This window comes from Drosophila subpulchrella, chromosome 3R (assembly GCF_014743375.2).
Source record: "Drosophila subpulchrella strain 33 F10 #4 breed RU33 chromosome 3R, RU_Dsub_v1.1 Primary Assembly, whole genome shotgun sequence".
Taxonomy (NCBI): domain Eukaryota; kingdom Metazoa; phylum Arthropoda; class Insecta; order Diptera; family Drosophilidae; genus Drosophila; species Drosophila subpulchrella.
Genome location: NC_050609.1, coordinates 18,427,663 through 18,446,415, shown reverse-complemented (window position 1 = coordinate 18,446,415; position 18,753 = coordinate 18,427,663). Strand labels below are relative to the sequence as shown.

At 40.4% G+C, this 18,753-nt stretch overlaps 2 protein-coding genes across 3 annotated transcripts; one reads left to right on the top strand and one right to left on the bottom strand.

Moving 5' to 3' along the window:
• Positions 1 to 4,593: 4,593 nt before the first annotated feature.
• LOC119559468 (J domain-containing protein) lies at positions 4,594 to 15,622 on the top strand. 2 transcript variants are annotated; one of them, XM_037872586.1, is made up of 5 exons: positions 4,594 to 4,653; positions 5,379 to 5,513; positions 8,874 to 8,975; positions 13,112 to 13,228; positions 14,460 to 15,622. In XM_037872586.1, exons 2-5 carry the CDS (start codon positions 5,427 to 5,429, stop codon positions 14,706 to 14,708), a joined length of 555 nt encoding a protein of 184 aa, XP_037728514.1. In that variant the 5' UTR covers positions 4,594 to 4,653; positions 5,379 to 5,426; the 3' UTR covers positions 14,709 to 15,622. The 2 variants fall into 2 exon arrangements, with proteins under 2 accessions (XP_037728514.1, XP_037728508.1); XM_037872580.1 differs by having other exon boundaries at positions 13,112 to 13,267.
• A 414-nt stretch (positions 15,623 to 16,036) lies between these two features.
• LOC119558191 (prolyl 4-hydroxylase subunit alpha-2) lies at positions 16,037 to 18,376 on the bottom strand. The gene is made up of 9 exons (XM_037871475.1): positions 18,108 to 18,376; positions 17,902 to 18,053; positions 17,691 to 17,847; positions 17,305 to 17,632; positions 16,770 to 17,246; positions 16,646 to 16,708; positions 16,473 to 16,548; positions 16,320 to 16,409; positions 16,037 to 16,255 (listed from the first exon to the last, which is right to left on the bottom strand). The coding sequence occupies exons 1-9, from the start codon at positions 18,290 to 18,292 to the stop codon at positions 16,122 to 16,124; spliced, it is 1,662 nt and encodes a 553-aa protein (XP_037727403.1). The 5' UTR covers positions 18,293 to 18,376; the 3' UTR covers positions 16,037 to 16,121.
• Positions 18,377 to 18,753: the final 377 nt, after the last annotated feature.

Genomic DNA, 18,753 nt, shown 5'->3' with positions numbered 1-18,753 from the left:
ACACGCAAGACGAAATATTCTAAAATTAATTCTCGAAAATGTCTTTTCAGCTCGGCAAACGCAGCGACATGATGCGGGACAAATGCCTGTATATAGATACATCCAATGGACGTGTCTCTGATGAGCAAATGCAATTATGTGGAATTGGGATGGGATGGGTTGGGATGGGGTGGAGTGGAGTGGAGTTGGTCGGATGCAGGGTAATGAATAGAGACTTCTTTCGTATTCCCCTCGCGGTGGACCTGCTGTGCATGTGTGTGTCTGCATGTGGAAAACCACACTGATGACAGACAAGCCACAGCAGAGAAACCAAAGGATAACATGAGATAACACACATTCAAAGCCACTCAAACACCCACACACATACAGCAGAGGTTAGGGAAATGGGGTGAGGACAATTTAAATAAAGGTGTGTTATTATATTTTATAAAAGTTTTTAATTTAAGATATACTTTCAATTTTGTATGCTTATAATAATTTTCTGTGATAGTGGTCTTAGATAAAAAAGCTTAATGGTTATGAATATATTATGAATATAGTATGAACTAAGTTAAATAAGTCTATTTGCTAATATCAATTATTCTGCAAATTCATAACTCAATATATTTTATATACTATTTTTGTAATACAATTCTTTTTGACTCTAATTAACTTTGTTTTTTAAGAATTGGGACCATATGTAGTATTTTAGGAACCCATTTTATAGGCTTATTTATAAGCATTATTGATCAGCAGTGCTATGTTTGTGGAGCCATCTGTTGCTGCGCGAGTACGTACTTCCCATCACAGCTGCCCGTGATCCTTTTGGCGTCGAGAAATCAGCGCTCAAATATGATTAATAAGTAATTTCTTTGTCAACAACTGACTGGGGATGGCCTGGTATGACGACAGCGGCGATAACGACAACGGCGACGAGAATGGGAACGAAAACGAGAACGACGCCATGGAAATCTTTAATAAAATACATGCATAAATAAATTATAGGGCAAACAGAGGCAAGGAAAAACAAACTGGCTGGAGATGAACTGCTCTGAAAGGAGGCGAGCTGGTAATAAAACAAAGCGGCGACGGCGAAGATACAAAGATACAAGATACAAAGGGGTGACATGTGCAGTCGAGGCGTGACCGCACTTCCTTTTTTCCGGACTTATATATAGGTACTTTTCCACATCCACAGATCCCCAACAGCTCTTCTCCCAGCCACTTTTTAGAGCTCCTTGGCCTTGGCGCTTCCCTGTTTATTTCACAGTTGTAAATTGCACAAAGTAAATGAAGTACTTTTTATTATAAGCCAACAAGCTTACGTCGCCTGTATTTAGCACAGCGAGAAAAGGGAATTACCACAATTATATTAAATTACATCTTACTTCTAACAATATATAGATAAAAATTTAATTTTCTCAAGCTTTGTATTTTTTTTATTGTATCGATATGACAGTTTCTTATGTACCTACTTTTAAATGAATAATATAGATTTAAAGATAACGAAAATTATAATTTTAAATTAGTTTACTTAGTTAGCATTAGCAATTATATTTGATATATTATACAAAATAAATGAAAAACATTTAATTGTTAAACTTTCCCAAATTAATTTTTAAATCAATACCACATCACTTTATATTTAAAATAAGTCCAGACGATCTCCCATTATACCTCTTTGTTTACTTTGTATAAATAAATATTGAATTGATTGGCGATTCTTAATATTTTGTTCTTTGTGTACTCCTCCGTTCCCGCGATCCTCTAGCTCGAGTTTTCTTTGAATGCGCGGTCGTTTGCCAAGTGTCGTTGACTCTCGCTGACCTAGAGGGAAAATAAAACCATGGGAAATGCCTTGCCAAGATACATGTGCAGATGATTCTGGGAAATGAAGAAAAGTTTCTCTTTAGCCTCGATTTCCCCGTGCCCATGCAAAAGCGGAAGGCTCGAAAACGATTTCTGTCAACTTCTGGAGAATTTTCATTGCCTGCCGTCCATTAATTGAGCTGTCGGTGGGCAGGCTGGGAAAATGGGGAAAATCTGGGGAAACCAGCTGGCAATCGACCATTGAAAGTTCAGATTGCTGGCTGCACACTCGAACACACTCGCACACTCACACACACTGCCACTCGACATGTTTGACTTGCGATTTTCCTTTTAACTCAAGCGAAATGCAGTTAGCAGCAGCCGGAAAATGAAGAAAAAGACAAACACCCAAGTGGGTGGTTGCGGGAGGAATGCAATTCTGAAGGAAAACTAAAACGGAAGCTGCAAATACGAGGGACTCGCACAGCACAGCATACTTTTAGGTGCATCCCATGGAATGCCTCTAATCTGGTGGCCAACTACTGCTGCTGGTATGCATAAATCTGCACTGGCGAAGAATCTCCGGATCTCGGGACTGTCCGCCCCGCACACCCGGCGAATGAGCAATTTCCCAGCAATTCTTTGGCCATTGCCAATGTTTGCCCTCGCAAGCATGCTGCGGAAAATGTTCGCTTATCGGAATCCAAGTGGGTCTCAACACTCACCGCAGAAATGCACTGCGGAAGAACAGAAGTTGATTTTAAGTTATTTTTGAATTTATTTTCATGGTTACCAAGCTTTAAACTTGTTTGTTTTAAATTTACAGGCAAGTGGCCTAAAAAAAAATGCTTTTCTAGCATGATATTTATTGTTATCTTGATATTATTTGGTTAAAACCAAATACCTATACCTAATACCATGTTGTCATAAGAATAATATTATTCTATTATATGTCTTATTACTTGTAAAATAAAATATTAAAATATATATAAAGTTCTTTACGAAGAATCTGTACTATAATTTCTTCCTGTTCAAGGAAAGCTTAGAGGGGATTCGCCAAAAAGAATGGAAAAGGGGGAAAATTGCAACTGTGCTGGCCAAGGAGGTTTATCATCAGCTGCAGGCCGCAAGCTAAAAGAGTGGGTTGTACAGGAATAGTTGGTAAGTATTCCGTATTTGTATCTGTGCCAGTAGCCGTACTCTGGGTATCTGTATCTGCAGCTTGGCTGCGGGCTGTGGACAGTAAACAGTCGAAGCAGAAATGGAAATAAATAGTTGCCTTGCTCTTTTGTCTAATTAAAACGTTTCATTTCGTTCCAGCTCCATTTGTTGACGTCACACGCACAGCGCACGTGTGTGTGTAAGCACCCGCTATAAGAAGGGTACAAGGGTATGTTGGTTGGCAGGATTGGAAGATCTTATTACCCATTATATCATTTCTTTCATAATCCTTTTTCACGAGGTATTGTCTTAGTGAAAGATTAGTAGGAACCTGAAGACTTTAAAATAAGTTATAATCGCATTGTTTACATATTATTTTAAGATGAATATAAAAGATTGGAATATCTAGACTTCTCAATTACATAACTGAGGGACGAAGAACCCTTAAGTACTAGAAATCTTTTAGTCGATAGCTTGTCCCCCATCGATCTACTGGTTCCCTTATTCCCTCCTTTTCTGTGTGCGTGACGGACAAACGCACGGGCGCACTTTTCCGCAGGAGCTTCCCCTTCTATACCACCCCATTTTCGCCACCCTACCCTTGGAAAACCCACCATCGTTAGCTGGTCAAATGGTTTCATCTTCATTTGGTTCTGGTCCCGTTTTTCTGGCCAGACATACATATGCCGGGTCCTGCTTCGCCATTATGATGATTTATGAACGGAAATCATTTTTCGCCCAGTGCGGCTTTTCTGGGTGGTTCTAGTGGGCGGTCCCTGGTCTAGGCCTCCATTTCGAGGACCTATTCCGCCCCAAAGTATGCAACAGTTTTCAATTTCGTTTCCGTTTGCTGCAAACTTTCCCTTCACACTCGGCTGGCTCTTTTAATTTGAAAACCAATGCTCCTCTGGTTCGGTTATTTTCAGTTCGGATTGGCATTCGTCCGCTGTTCGATTTGACTTCATTTGGGGAAAAAGTTTGGGCCGAGCAGCTGGCCGCAGATTGATGAGTTTTCTTTTTCGGGTGGAGCATTAATTTCCCTTTAACAAATTTGGCAAACTTTGTTTGGGAGAGGGAGAGATGTGCTTATGGTTTGTTGAGGGCGTGAGATCAACAAGTGGGCGTGGGTTGCTAAATGATGGTATCATGGTACTTTATAGGAAATGTTTTATAGCTAAAGCTTTCAAAAGGCTTTTGGATTGGATGCACTTTTGGGGACAACAACCAATCTTAACAGCTTTAGAGCTTTAAGTGCAATTATTAGCTATAGGAATATATTTATTTTATATATTTTATTTTTTATTCAATGGTATATGAGATATTATATAGGAAAATATATTTTTTAAGCTTACGTAATTAAAAATCATTTAGAATAATGCATTTTTAAAATCCTTCCTCCTTTATTGTTCATCTTTTACTTAGGGGGATTTCCCTATACCCAAGTTCAAGGATGAGTCAGTCTTTTAAACTGGGTCTTAAAACCCCCCATGGTTCCGAGAATAGCAAGAAGTCTTAAAGCCCTCGCTCTGAGCAGCTTAAAAGCTCTATTTGGGACTGGGAGGCTGCGGGGCTTTTCGAGAGAGAACTTTCTCCCATCTCCAAGCTCTTTTAAAACAAGCCGAAGCGGGTTTCACGAGGCGGCGATGCCATCAGTTCGACTTTTGACGCGCTGCCAGAAACATCGTGAGCACCGCTTAACCCAAAGTACATATCCAAGGAAATATATATTATATAGACTGCTATTCCCAGAGAGTGGGAGTCAGAGAATCTGAAAAAAAGAACATTGAAAGAGAGTGTTCTAGTGCAAGACAAGCTTATGATTAGTACATTTGATTTTGAGCGGGCTGCAATATATAAACAACGTTTTTCCCACCATTAACCAAAAGTTAAAGCTCTGGAAAAACAACAAGTGAAAGTGCTTCCACCAACCGCAGCAAAACAAACGAAAAACCCAAACCGAAAACCAAAACAAAACCAGATCTTTCAGCTGATTACTAAGCGATTTCGTTTTTGTGCATTTGTGATTAACTTATTTTTAGCTGCTAATTGTTCCAAATCGAAGGTCACGCAATCCCCTTCGTTTGCCTTGATTTTGATTCAATTTTTAGTTAAATTTAGTAAAATCTTTATTGTTGATCTTCCGGTAAAAAAAAGACTAAAAGAAAGTGAAAATACTGAAAAACTATATTTGTTCTGAAAATTGTTTTCACATCTGTTATCAGATGATATTAAGTTAGTCAAAAATATAAGAGGTGCCTAAAAATAAGAATCTGATAAAGTTAATGAAAGAATCACTTACTTAACTCTTTCCGATAGTATTTTTGTTATCCAAAATACATATCTTTCTTCTCTTACTGAACAATTACCAAATCAAATATCATTTAAATTAATCGCCACCCTTGAACTTGTCCCAATTTCCTCCAATATAGAAAAATATACATATATACTCCCGACCGATCCCAGGAAAAACTGACGCAATGAGCGCCGTTGATGCCATAATCAATTACAAGCGCAGTCCCAACGAGGACTTCTACGGGCTGCTCCATTGCGATGAGACCTCATCGGTAAGTTGACCTTCCGATCTCCTACCATTTCCTATATATCTAACATCCCACCTTTACTACCCCTCTGTTTTACCTTTCCTTGAAATTCTCGCCCTAACTTTTGCTGCCAAACTCACTTGGCTCATCAAACTTTAGTCCGAATTTAACTAGGGACTAATCGAATTGCGGTTTTTAAAAGTGTACTAATCGAATTGGGGCTTTCAGTTTACAACAGTTCTCAGAAGCTGTGGCTCAAATTGATAGCTTTTATAAGCCTTAAAGTCGAAGTGTTTATTAAATGTTCGTGCAGGCAATATAAACCTTCGCATGAAATCATCTTTGAAATCAGATATAGTTCATGTGGCGACTCGGCACTGAAAGAAAAAGTGTTTGAAAACTCTGAGGATAGAAAAAAGTAATATATATACGGAGATAGTGAAACTAGTAATATAAAAACAACTTAAGTTAAATTTTTACTAAATGATAGTGATAGTGAATGATAGTCATTTAAATGTTAGACCTTAAAAAAGGTCTAAGCCTAATTGAATATTACAAATGTAGTTTCTACATTTTCGCGTCATTTTTACTTAAAGAAATTATTAAAAAGACAACTCAAATACTCATTTAAATACAAGATAGTTCTACTATTTTTCAAGAAGATTGCTAGATTGCTTATATATATTTCAATATTATTTTCTCGCAGTATGTTTCGAAGGCGAGAGGTTTGCTTTGAGAATTAGTTTCAATTACTCAGTCAGCCATCGTAGATTGGCAGAATTGGCGTTGATCCGCCGCAGCTGCAGTTGCAGCATCGAGCATCGAGTGCAGTTTGAGTCAGAGGTCCAGACGTCCAGAGATCCATGGGTTTACCCTGCTAACCAAGAGCTGAGAGCCCATCTAAGCCAACCGATTGTTGGCTAAACCAACGCCTGTCTGAGCAGAATTAACGAGCTCGGTTTTGGCAGGCAATCTCGGGCGGCTTAATGGCATTTACCCATCAGCAGACTCGACTCCTGAGCTCCTGACATTCATCTTGAGTTGTCACATTTTCGGGTTCACTTCGTGGGAGAGACGGTTGTAATCAAATTTATTGGCCCGGAAAATACGCAGGTTAGGCTGCCCTAACACACAATTTTGCGAGCTGTCGATTGCATCAGGCTGAGTGGGGAATCTATTGAATTATGCAGGAGCTCCAGGACCCGAAGTCTCGAAGTCCCGCCATCGATTTTGCTGGGCATGTAAACAAAATCAAATATTTGCAGAGAGCTTGAGGAAACTCAGGGGAAGTGGTGGAGACTAAGCATTATGGTCGGCCCTTTATCACGTAGATCCAGCTACTGACCCCCTTTGTTTGCCCCACCACGAATCCATAGTCTATCTCTATGGCCCCGGCAATTATCTCGACTCGGCATCCATTCCCCACTTGAGAATGCAGCCATTCCATTCTCATGCAGATTAGTTTGCGGGAATTTGCATACGCAAGCCAAACAATCCACCAACCAGAGCTGCACAAACTTCAAATGTTTTCGGGGCTAATTTGCAGAGGAGATCTGCCAACGATTCTGGCCATTTTAATTGGCCGGGTGCTGATGGGGGAATTAATCAAGTGAAAATTGCAATTGGTCCGGCTGAATGTGGTGCAAATTTATTCCTATTAATTGAGGGACATTCGATTGTGTAATGCAAGTGGGTGATGGCAGATGGATAGTACTTTCCCCTGGGCATCGAATCACAGTCCACAAAACAGGAGCTCGAAAGTCTGTGGAACAGATTCCACTCGTCTAATCATAGAAACACCAAGGCTGCGGCTGCTTTGGCCACGTACACGCTGGCGTATGAGCAATATTAATTGCGCTGAAATTAATTATACGCACCGTTGCAGTGCGGTTGGCCCAGCAAATGGAGCTCGACGCGAGGCATGCAAGTAATCCACCTTCTGATTTCTGCAGCTGGAGGAGAAACATCCACGGGGAATGAACGGCGAACCATCAATTCTGCCAACATCATAGAGGGATTCTCATATGTATATTTTCCGAATACCATGGTGACCTAAATATGTTTGCTCTATGGCAGCTGCTTTTTGACGTTTCCCCCGCGAACAAAAGACTCGAAACCGAATGGAATAAAAAGGGACCCATGCTGGTCATTCCCATCGCGCTTCTGTACATCTGCCTTGGTCCTTTGTGCGCCGACCGATGGTGCGCGAAAAGCCATTTCCATTTACAAGACAATAAACAAGCAGCTTTGTGCGGCGAACACTGGGCGAAACTGGGGATTTTTGGGAAAACGTTGCTATGGATACTTTAAAAAAAAGAGACAAAGATAAGACGATAAAAAACAGCGAGAAAAGCGGGTCAAAAATACCATTGTTCACTGCGCTACAGATATATTAGAGGTTTTAATAATTTATAAAGGCGTTGAAAAGTATGCAATAAAATATTTCGATCTTGAAGAACCCATAGAGCCCGAAAGATCCATTGCATACTTTAAGACACCTTCAATAATTAAAAAATGTATTTTAACGAAAGCAAACAGAACAAATCATACTTACTAAGCAATTCTTGTAAGATTACTATAATAAGCTAAATATTTATTAAAAAAAAAAATGGGAGGGGCTACCAATCAAATATTTTCTATAAAAGCTAGAAATGACTGTATTTTTCCCAGTATGCCCTGTCAGCATCATTTTTTTTTCTATTTTATTTCTGGTCCCGGGAAAGTCGGTATCAGATCATCGTTGGTGGCTGTCAACTTGTTGCTTTTGGCCGAAAGACACTCAGGCTTAATTAATATCAATTGTTTGCCAAGTGTCAAAAGCCTTTTTGCCCGAGTCAAGGACACTGACGAGAGAATTAATTTGGCAACAGCATTTTAAACCCTCAAGTTTTTCCGCTTTCCCCGCAATCTTTTCTCTTTTCCCCGATACAAGCAGAAGTAGTTTTTCCAACCCCACCGCAATAATGGCAGAAAGCGACAGCTTTTCTATTACTTTAAGTGGTGCTCAACTGCGCACGAACGTTTTTGCTCGTCAAGTTTTAATGTTTGCTTATTGTTATTTCGTTACTCGGTGGTTGGATGTTTAGGGATTTGAATAGGGGGTTCTGATACCATACTTTCAGGGGGGTTCGGGTTTCGTCTGCAAGTGACAGCTTTACCTGAGCGGCGGTTTCCTTGGAATTCTGCATGCCGCAGGAGACACTCGCATATCACCTGTGTTCTTGTTTGCCCCCCTTATGTGTTGTGTAATATATATAATATGTTTACCCTGAAGGGGTGTTTTAAATATTTATGCCACAAAATACTGGGTTAATTTGCTGGCAAAGAGAATTCATCATCGCAATTCCCCTAACTTGGTGAACTAATTTTGCTTTTCTCTTCCAGCCCGAGCAGATCCAGGCCGAGTACAAGGTCCTGGCCCTCCAATACCATCCGGACAAGAACTCCGGCGACAAGGAGGCGGAGGCAAAGTTCCAACAGCTTAAGGTAGGCAAAAGAGAACCCAGAAACACCAAAAACACCAAAAAGATACAAGGCACAAGCGCCTGAAATAAAGAAAAGGCAAGCGTTTCGGCATTTTACATATTTAATGAAGTTTCCAGGGGTGTGGCGGTTTTTTTTTGGAGAACGAGGTATGGGTGGATTGTAAATTTGACAGCCTGTGGGGCCATATGTTCGAGATGAAAGCTGCCGGAGCGAGCTTTAAATTAAAAGATGTTTAAACCTGATACTTATTCCGTTTAAACATGCTATCGTGGGTAGCGAAGAACTTCGAACGTGTTTAAATTCTTTGGGTGGAATTTATCCGTGTACTTACCTCTGAAAAGCATACATTGGATAATTAAAAGACAACAAAGTCACTTAAAAAAATTATTATTTAAATCAGGGATATGAAAAATACATACTTTTTTTTAAGAACAAACTTTCTCTTGCCGAAATATAAGATAATAACATAATAATAAATTTATAAGTTACACTAAATCAAGGCCTTTCAAGATACTTTTCGTTATGATTTTTAAATAGTTAGATTAACGTTTCCTTTTTTATTGGACTTATAAAACAGCCAAGTTTACGGAAATGGTAAAATCTAGAGAAGTTACAAAAAGGCAGATATGAGTGGAAATAAAGAGCGCAGTGAAAAGTTGAGTTCTGCGGAAGTTGGTGGACTTTTACAGCCACACAAATGGCTCGAGTTCAGTTGAAAACTTTCTGGTTCGCATCTTGATAAGTTGCTTGAGAAAATGGATAGCGTTTTCCTTGAAAATCCCTCATATTCCCCTTGATAGTTTCCGTAATTAGCTGGTGCCCCAGTCAACCGAACGCATCTATTCAAAATCGTGTCTGTCAGTTGGGGAAAGTTTTAAGCTGCATTAAACAATGGCTGCCCTTTGCACACGCACACACACTCACGCACTTAACCCACTTACACAGACACACTATTCAGTGGCCCAAACACACACACTCACACGCCAGCCTCAAATTGAATTTTCCCAGCGACAAAAGAAAAACAAGGCGGCAACGATGAGATAAAATAAATTACCCATACGAAATATATTTTTTGAAAACCTTTATTGATTTTTCCCATCAAAGCGAAAAAAAGGCGTTCGGGGGGTGGAAAAAAGGCGTGTCGGAACCTGAAAACTCATTAATGTGTGGCTAAAAACAAAATCAAATTGATGTGGGGAAAGTGCTGGATGCCCAAGGTGAAAATGGGGGATGATTCGCTTTAAAGGGTGGGGAAAATGTAAAAATAAAATTAGAGTTTGACAGGTAATGTAAGTGAATTGTAATTAATTTAAGCGGAACAAAAAGCGTGCATTGTGACCTGGGCCAAAAAAATGCTAAATGCCTAAAAGTGGTATGGGTCAGATGAATATTTAATAATATATTTCAATTTATTTTTGAAATGCATGTTATCTAGTAATCGCAAAATGAAATAATTAACTAGAAAGCTATATTTTCGATTCAAAAGACCTTTCAAGAATTCAACATTGTAGTGCCAAATTCTTTCAAGATAGATTTCCAAGTAATGTATTTTAATTCCCTTTCAGGATAATATTGAACAATGTATACAAGTTCATTTTTAACAGGCTTGTTTATAACAAAATGGGATTTGCATCGACAGGTATGCATTCCAATTAGCTTTTCCAGGAAATGCATTTCAATGAGCAATGAGGACCTTTTCAGGGAACTCAACGGTGGGTTAAGCCCAGCAATTCAGTTTATTGTAGCTCCCTACAGGTTGTTGATGTACTGTATTGTTCCTTTCCACGTCGAACATGAAGTTTTCACACACTGCAATAACAAAGGGCCAAATTAAGGCGAAACACGAAACCCTCGTCCTGCAAAATGCATGAGGGTCCTTGGTCCTTGGTCTTCGGTACTCGGTTGTCCTGGACTGGGGCAATTTCCCTGCCGAGTCGTAATCATACTTATGACTGTCCGCCGGAGCAGGAATGCGCCGTACAATTTACGGCTCGTAAAATTGGACGTGCATGTGTGTGGAGCTCGTAAATATGCCAGGATATGCTGGAGGACTTACCTTTATGGCCGGCCCATAAAACAAAAAGCGTGTGTGTGAGCCCATGAAGCGTTTAAAATGAAATGCTGAGATTCTCAAAGGCCGGAATTCCTAGGAAATGCCACTGCCCGCATTGCCCCCGAGGAATATGCAAATGAGCCGGGACTTCATTATCATGGCATTCGTCTAACAACTTACAACACAATTTCCAGTTGTCAAGCTGTCCCTTTAAATCCCCCGGGCCGTCAAAAGTTACGGAGGGGATGCTATAATAACCAAAGGATAAACAAGCTGGCAGGGATTATGGGACAGGATCGGAATACGAAATTGCGATTTGATTCTTGTCAGGTGCAGATGAACCTCTTGCAAACTGTTAATTGCAGCTCTCCAAGGGCCTCGAATTTTATTTCCATAAAAAGCCACTAAACGATTGCCCTAATTGAAGACAAACAAGCCGCCAGGCCTTTGGGTTATCCTGTTCCTTTGGTATCTCGCCAGGTTTGAGCCTTGTTTGCTGACCCACATAATCAGTGGGTAGTGAAATAATTGATTATCATGTAAACAGGGCCCGAAAAGCGGCCGGAACAATAAAACAGCAGGCCGTCGATAAAATCTCAGAGCCTCAATTGAGCATGTGTGTAAGTGGGTGTCTGTCTATCTGGGTATCTGCACTGGGAGAAAGTATACGAGAATGTCTTAAGCCACTTGAAAATCTGCCTACAAGTATTCTACAATGTTAACATGTGTTGAAGTCCTTAGGATAAGTGCCGAAAAAGCAGATTATTTCAGCATACATTTAGGCGCCTTATGAAGTGTTTCAAATCTCAAAATATTTTTGTTGGCATAAGCTTGTTTTTTATACGAATAGCAATGCTAAGTTTGGGTTTAAAAAAGATATTGGTTATAAATAGAAAAAATTGTTATCCTTGTGAAATGAATTATAAAGATGTCAAGAAGTATGCTGCAATATATTGTTAGTCCGAAAATCTTATACAAAATACTTAGTAATATTTTTCACTGCATAGTTTAAGACATCTTTCTGTTGGAAATTTAATTAAAAGTGGTTCCAAAATCCCTAATATTTTTCACAGTGTGTCGCTTTGTGTGTATTAAACACCCTCAAAGCGTGTCGGTGTCTACCGCTGTGGCTATATTTGTATGTTGGGTCTGGCCGTAAAAGTAGTCAAGATATATATCAAACCCCAGCCGAGGCTATCAAAATCACTTGAGCGTGCAAATATGTGAGAGCCTCTCCGCAGATGAGTGTGTATGAGTGCGGGTATTCCCCTTGTAAGGCTGTGTGTGTGTGTGTGTGCATGCCAATAAGTGTGCTATAGCAAGGCATATGAAATTGATTAACATGCAGGCCCTACGAAGGCATAAGAAATCTGAACTTGGGATGGGCTGGCATCCGAAACCGGTGCAGCTGTTTATTTTGCACTTGAGCAAATCCGAATCCTGACTTTCATGGGGCTGATCAGCTTTGGGAAGGGGGCGTGTGGGTACCCCTTTTATGCCTCAGTTTCATTTCAGAGAAAAATTGATTAAAGGCCGTTGCTCGTTACACATTTTGTGCTGAAAACTGAGAAATTCCAGTCAATCTGTGGCACAGATTATTCATGGCAAGGAACATACATTTTTTAGACAACAATTTCATTGAAATACCAAGGGACAGGAAAACTGAGACGCGTGCATTGCCTTGAAATATTTGCCTTGTTGCCCTAAATAAACAAATTCCTTGCATTGTAATCTATAGAAATGCGAAACTTCATATTTGATTTTTAATCACCCAAGGACGTGACTTTGTTTTACTTCTGCTTGGTATAAAAAAATAATAAGAAGAAATATAGTTATACTAGATTTATAGTAACTGAGAAAATGTAATTTGACTTGTATTTACCTTCTTCTAAAGAAACTGGAAACAACGGCCCCTAAATTAAAGAAAATTTAAGGAAAGTATACCAGAAATAAAAGGATTTAAATTAAGGATTATATTTAAATTAAGCGGGCATAGAAAATAGCTCTCTTCGACCTCAGCCACAACACGTACAGTGTTGAATTTTTAGGAAATATTAACCTTTGATATAATATTTATTTACAGGAGGCCAAGGAGACCCTCTGCGACCCCGAGAAGAGGGCCGTCTATGACAAGTGGCGCAACAGCGGCATCTCGATGAGCTACAAACAGTGGCTGGGCATGAAGGAGCATGTCGGTCAGGTGAGAAGATACACGATTGCCGAGAAAGTGGATAAAGAGGTATGCGTTATGGGCCACGGAACTCAGCGATCCAGAGAAGTAGTCTTCGTCCCTGACCCGTCTCCACCACCCTGTCTGGCCCTCACTCACTCACTTCATGGCACAATCGAAACTCAACTCCGATCCTTTGTTATTATCCTTTTCCACCCGCTGCACTGCGTCACCACTTGGCCCTGTTTTTGAGTTCCTTTCATTGGTTTGTTTGCCACGCTCCTAATGAAATTTGTAAGCCAAGCCGGAGTTCATTTTTGCCGTAGCACAATTAACGCGATTATTCATTACCCAGCCGAAAACCACCCATTTGTACTGCCCGTCAAGAGCTCCATGGTAATTTCCGCTGTCGGGCGAAGCGGAAATTGTCGCCCATCCATCACCGGCTGACATTGTCCGGCCTTCGAGGGGCGGGGATTACGGGCCCCGAATCCGCATTTGCATTTCTAATTTACAGCTCGGACACCTAGCTAAAAACTTCACGGTGAAAAGGCTCCCAGACTCGGAAAAAGTCCCTCGAAATCAATAAAATTCAAGGGGCGACAGCAAACAATAGAAGTTCCTTTCAAGGTATTTCATTGTGAAAAGGAAAAGCTTTCACTTTTGCTTTGTAATTACAACTTGTCATCGGGACTGTCTTGTAATTTTAATGAAACTAAGTCAGGGCTCGGTTATCTTTTTATAAAGACTGTTATAATATCTTCTAAGAATTTTTTGACAATAAGAAGAATAACCTTGACAAAACCCAAGTAAAGGTTAATTACAAAATACTTTAGGATTTATTTTAAATTCGTGTTGCATACTTGTAGGCGCTTAAGTTGATGTAATATATTTAGTTTTTCCTTTAGAACCAGTAGCTCCCCTACTATGGAACTTTAAAATTCACTGTTCATTCCCCTTGTAGTTTAGATATCTAAAAATCCCCCATGGAACCCCTTGTTCCTCCTATTTCTCTGTGTCTCTCTCTATAAGCCCGCTCCTGAGTGCCCGACGAACTCCACCGAATGCAAACCTCTCTTGAATGTGCCTCTTCATCCAACTCTATGTGTACCCGTGTGTGTTTTTGCATGCGAAATAAAGGAGGACCAATGCACCGGTTTCGCGTAATGAAGGTGCCTTGGTCCTCGACCACAACCGCGGGAACTTTATCTAATTAAATGCCTTTGTGTCCACCCACTCTTTCTGTGGCCCCCAATCAAAGTCCATGCACTGGGTGACCCCCAAGACCAAGGATCGCATGCTGCCGGAGGCCGGAGGAGCAGCTGCCCAGGCACCCGGGGCCGGATCCGGGGCAGGATGCAGCAGCGGTGGCCTGACCGCAGCCTCGCCCAACCCCGCCCACCGGCGGGCCTCGGAGGGCGGGGCAGCCCTCTACTACGGCAGTCGCAAGGGCGAGTGGGGTGGCGAGAACACCGACGTGGCCAACAAGTTCCGCAACTACGAGATCTAAGTGCAAACTTGGTCAGATGGTCAGTTAAAAGAAGTTTCAATTTAAAAGAAAAAAAAACATTTACACAAGCATATACCAAGTCGAACCGAAGAAGAAGGAGCAAGTTATGCAATTATATCAAAATATTCTGAAAGGCAAACAGAAAGTTATTATCGATGTGTAACTTAAGCGTTGCGAACTACAGAGCACAGATACTCGTATATAGATGTTTATAGGTGTACAAAAAATATATCTAGAAAAATGGTAATTAACTAACGTATATTTAAGAGAAAGAAACTGTAATTTCAATAAACTCCCCCGACGAAGAAAACAGGCGGTGCGGCAAGAATTTTAAGTTGATGTAACTTAGTCAAATTTTAACGCAGTCATGCATTATGAATATATACACACCATATACTATATACCATATATATTTATGTAATCAGTGTATTTGTATATCGATGTTTCAAAGTACCATGAATGTACCCCCAAGACAATCCCTTGGCAACAAACAAAACTAAGCTAAAGCTAAAGCTGTAACTGAAACTAAACTCTAACTAAACTAGTGACAGTCTAGCAGATCACCCACCACAAACCGAAAAGAAAGAATTATTGAAAGACATATTAAAGCGAATTTAAACCTTATACACACGACACATTTGCATAGTCAAAAACTCTCACTCGGTGTCCTTTTTAAACGCAACCATGCGAAAAAACCTCCAAACTGAACTATTTTCCCAGAAAATCTACAAAAAAAGCGACAAAATATCAAAGAAAAATCAAAAAAAAAGATGAGAAATTTATATAAATGTTTTGATGGATAGAGCGGTGAACTTTTCAAACTTATACATATAGCAGAGAATTATTGTCATTATTATATTGTACTATTATGCGCAGAGCAGAGAAATAATTACTACATAAATGTTGTTGCTGGATTTAATGCATTACTTATACAACTACATATGGATGTTTGTTTTAAGACATACGCTATTGAATTTATTCAAATACACACATATTGCGGATAGAGCAGACCAGACCCATGATAAGATCGGAACAGATAGGAACAGCTGCAGGCCAAAGGCAAATGTGACCCCGTGACCCCCGACCTCTTAGAAGGGGCGGCGGGGCGGGGCACCAGCTAGTACTAGCAAGTACGCAATTAATTAGTGTTGGTCCTGGCTTAGCTGGTGAAGTGTTACGAGCAGCGAGCGAACAGATCACAAATAAATCAACTTTTTGAAAGGGGTTCCCACTCCTGGCGGAACCTCAGGTACTCAATTGTGTGTATTTATTGGGGGAGGTTGTGGGAACTGCTGCATAAGAAAGTAGGTATTGGTAAGTATGCATAGTTCGTTTTATATTTTTAATACATTTTTCTTAGCTTAAACTTTGTTCTCTTAAAGCTTGATTTGATTTTTAACAGCTATTCCTAACTTAAGTAGAAGCTGCCTGCGCCTCATTGCGTTTACTTAGTTCCAAAATCTGAGCGAGTGTGGCCAAGGAATCGTCCCAAAGTTCACAAGGTCGACGATCAGATTGATCAGTCTCACGGATCCAGCGGTTTTGAACTATAGGATAGAATCAATACAATAAAGGAATCTTATAAATCAAATATTATATTTAAGAGCATACCCCACTTTGAACCAGCGATGATGGGACATGCGCCATGTTGCGTACGAACGTCGCCCACTCCAGAGGCATGAAGATTGTGCCAAAAGGCAGCTGGAGAAATTCATTAGTTAATTAATTATCTAGGGAATATTAATAAAATAATTTAGAATATACCTGCGTATTTCTTCGGCTTCAAATGTTGCCTTATTTGGGGAAACGCAGTGCCTCCACCTTGTTCTACATCTGATAGCTGTGAATAGGTAATAGGTGACTATGTAGTTTTGGTTCTTAAACACATTATTATGATGTACACCTAATTCCTAATTTTAAATATTCAGCTTACTCACATAAAATAGCACAGTGGCAATACGATTGCCCATTTCGGGCGAGGAGACCAATTTATTCTCAAACTGTTAAGTAAGAAATATATTTAATTATATCCCATATCACACTAAGAGTTCACCAACTCACTGCAGTCGGGTAGAACCAGTCCATGTGCTGGCCGTAGTGACCTCCAATTCCGTAGTTGGCAAACTGGTGATTCTCCGCGTACTTCATGTTCATGTTGGTCATATCCGCCACCCTTTGATCAATGGTGGCTAGAACCTTGTGGGCTGAGGCTGGAATGAAGGTGAACTGGCTGGTTCTCACGTTGGACACCACCGACGTGTTGTTGCCAATTATGGTGGCCCTAATCAGCCTGTTGTTGGTTAACTGCCTTATAACATCGATTTCGCTTTGGTATATGACATCGTGGTAGAGCACGAGCAGGGGGTCCTGGAAAAGTTCCTCCGCCTTGAGAGGAGCTATCCACAGAAAGGGATGCGTCTCGGTCACATAGCCACAGCGAAGATGGCGTTCTTCCTTGGGAGTAAGTTTCCAGTGGCCACTGCAGGTGAGGCTGTAGGCCTGGAACTCACTGACCAGCTCATTCTCCTCCGGAATGGGCTGGGGATATAATACAAAATAAGATGGCATTTTAAGTCTCTGAAGAAAGATCACTTACAGCATGTTCCAGGATAGGCTTGGATTCGTTAGGGAAAGCCTTCTCACCTAGAGACTCCAAAAAACTTTCGTAGTTCTGGGCATGCTCCTCACTGGCTGGTTGAACTTGGATTAACTCATGGTAGGTTTCATTAAGTCCCCGAAAGTCCTCCAATTCCTTCTTGGCCTGCACCAGGAGAGCCAGGATCTGGGGCTTGAGTTCTTTTTCCTTTTCACCTTCAGTTAAACGATCTTTAGCTTCCATTAGCCAGGCATGAGCCAATCTTGGATGCTGGTCTCTAAGAGCCAATCTAGCTATGTCTACACAGTGCTCCGAGTTCAATTGGGTGCTAGGTAAAAGAAATAGCTCTATCAAGTTCCATGGAGATATGTGTTATAGATAATCACCCATAGTCCACACCATCTAAAATTCCCTTGGCCAAGTCCTTGGCCTTTAGTCTATAAACATACTGCAATCTTAGTAGCCCATCTATAGCTCCCTCAAGTTCGCTTTTATCGGGCATTGTCTCACGATTTCGTAGTTTCCTTAGGCGGTTGAGGGATTCTGGAGGTGGAAAATCATTAATAGGAATTTTTAATCAATAAATCTACAACCTACTTTCGCCTGTTGAAGTCTCCATTAGGTTTTCCACTCTCTGCCAATCTACCGTCAGTCTTTTATTTAGCAGATACTGGTTAAGAGGACTGTCGAAATATGCTGGACCCCATTCACGGGCCTCATTTCGCTCACCCTCGAACTCTCGCAGTCGACTAGAAAGTATGTTGATTAGATAAATTTCGATAATTAGAAATGATCCTTCTTACGCTTTTAGGAAATCCAATTTTCCCTGATTATCAGCTACGAACTTCTGCATATGCTGGAGCATTTTCTGTTCGTATCCAAAGACTTTGGTCATCTCGTGTATGGAGGAATAGAATTCCGCTCCAGAAACGGAGCAAAATAGTTGGTGGATCACCAAGAAAATAACCGAAAGCACCGGGAATGTCATTCTGACTGAGATCCGCTCTCGAAAGCTCTTCGATGCCTACTGATTCCGGCATTTGACCCCTTAGAATATGACATAAGCTATAAGAAGTCAAGAAGATCTATCGGAAACCTGTTGTCACACACAACCAAAGAAAGGGCCGGGTTCGTTGAGCCGCAACTGGTTCTGCTTACATAATAACTAATGTGTGTCTTACATATAGGGAAATAGTAAACACGCAGAAGATGATAGCTTGATTATTAGTAAAAAATATATTATATTTAAAAAGGTAATCAGATTTAATTACATAAAACTTAAATGTTATTTTATTAATATTTATTTTTATTATTTTTTTTGTATTACACGCCAAGGGGTCTGGTCCTAACAAAGCATGCAAAATTATAAATTAAAGTGTGACTAACAACCAAGAAAAGGCAATTAAAATACTACTTTGCCAGTTTTACATTTTCGAGAAACATTAATGT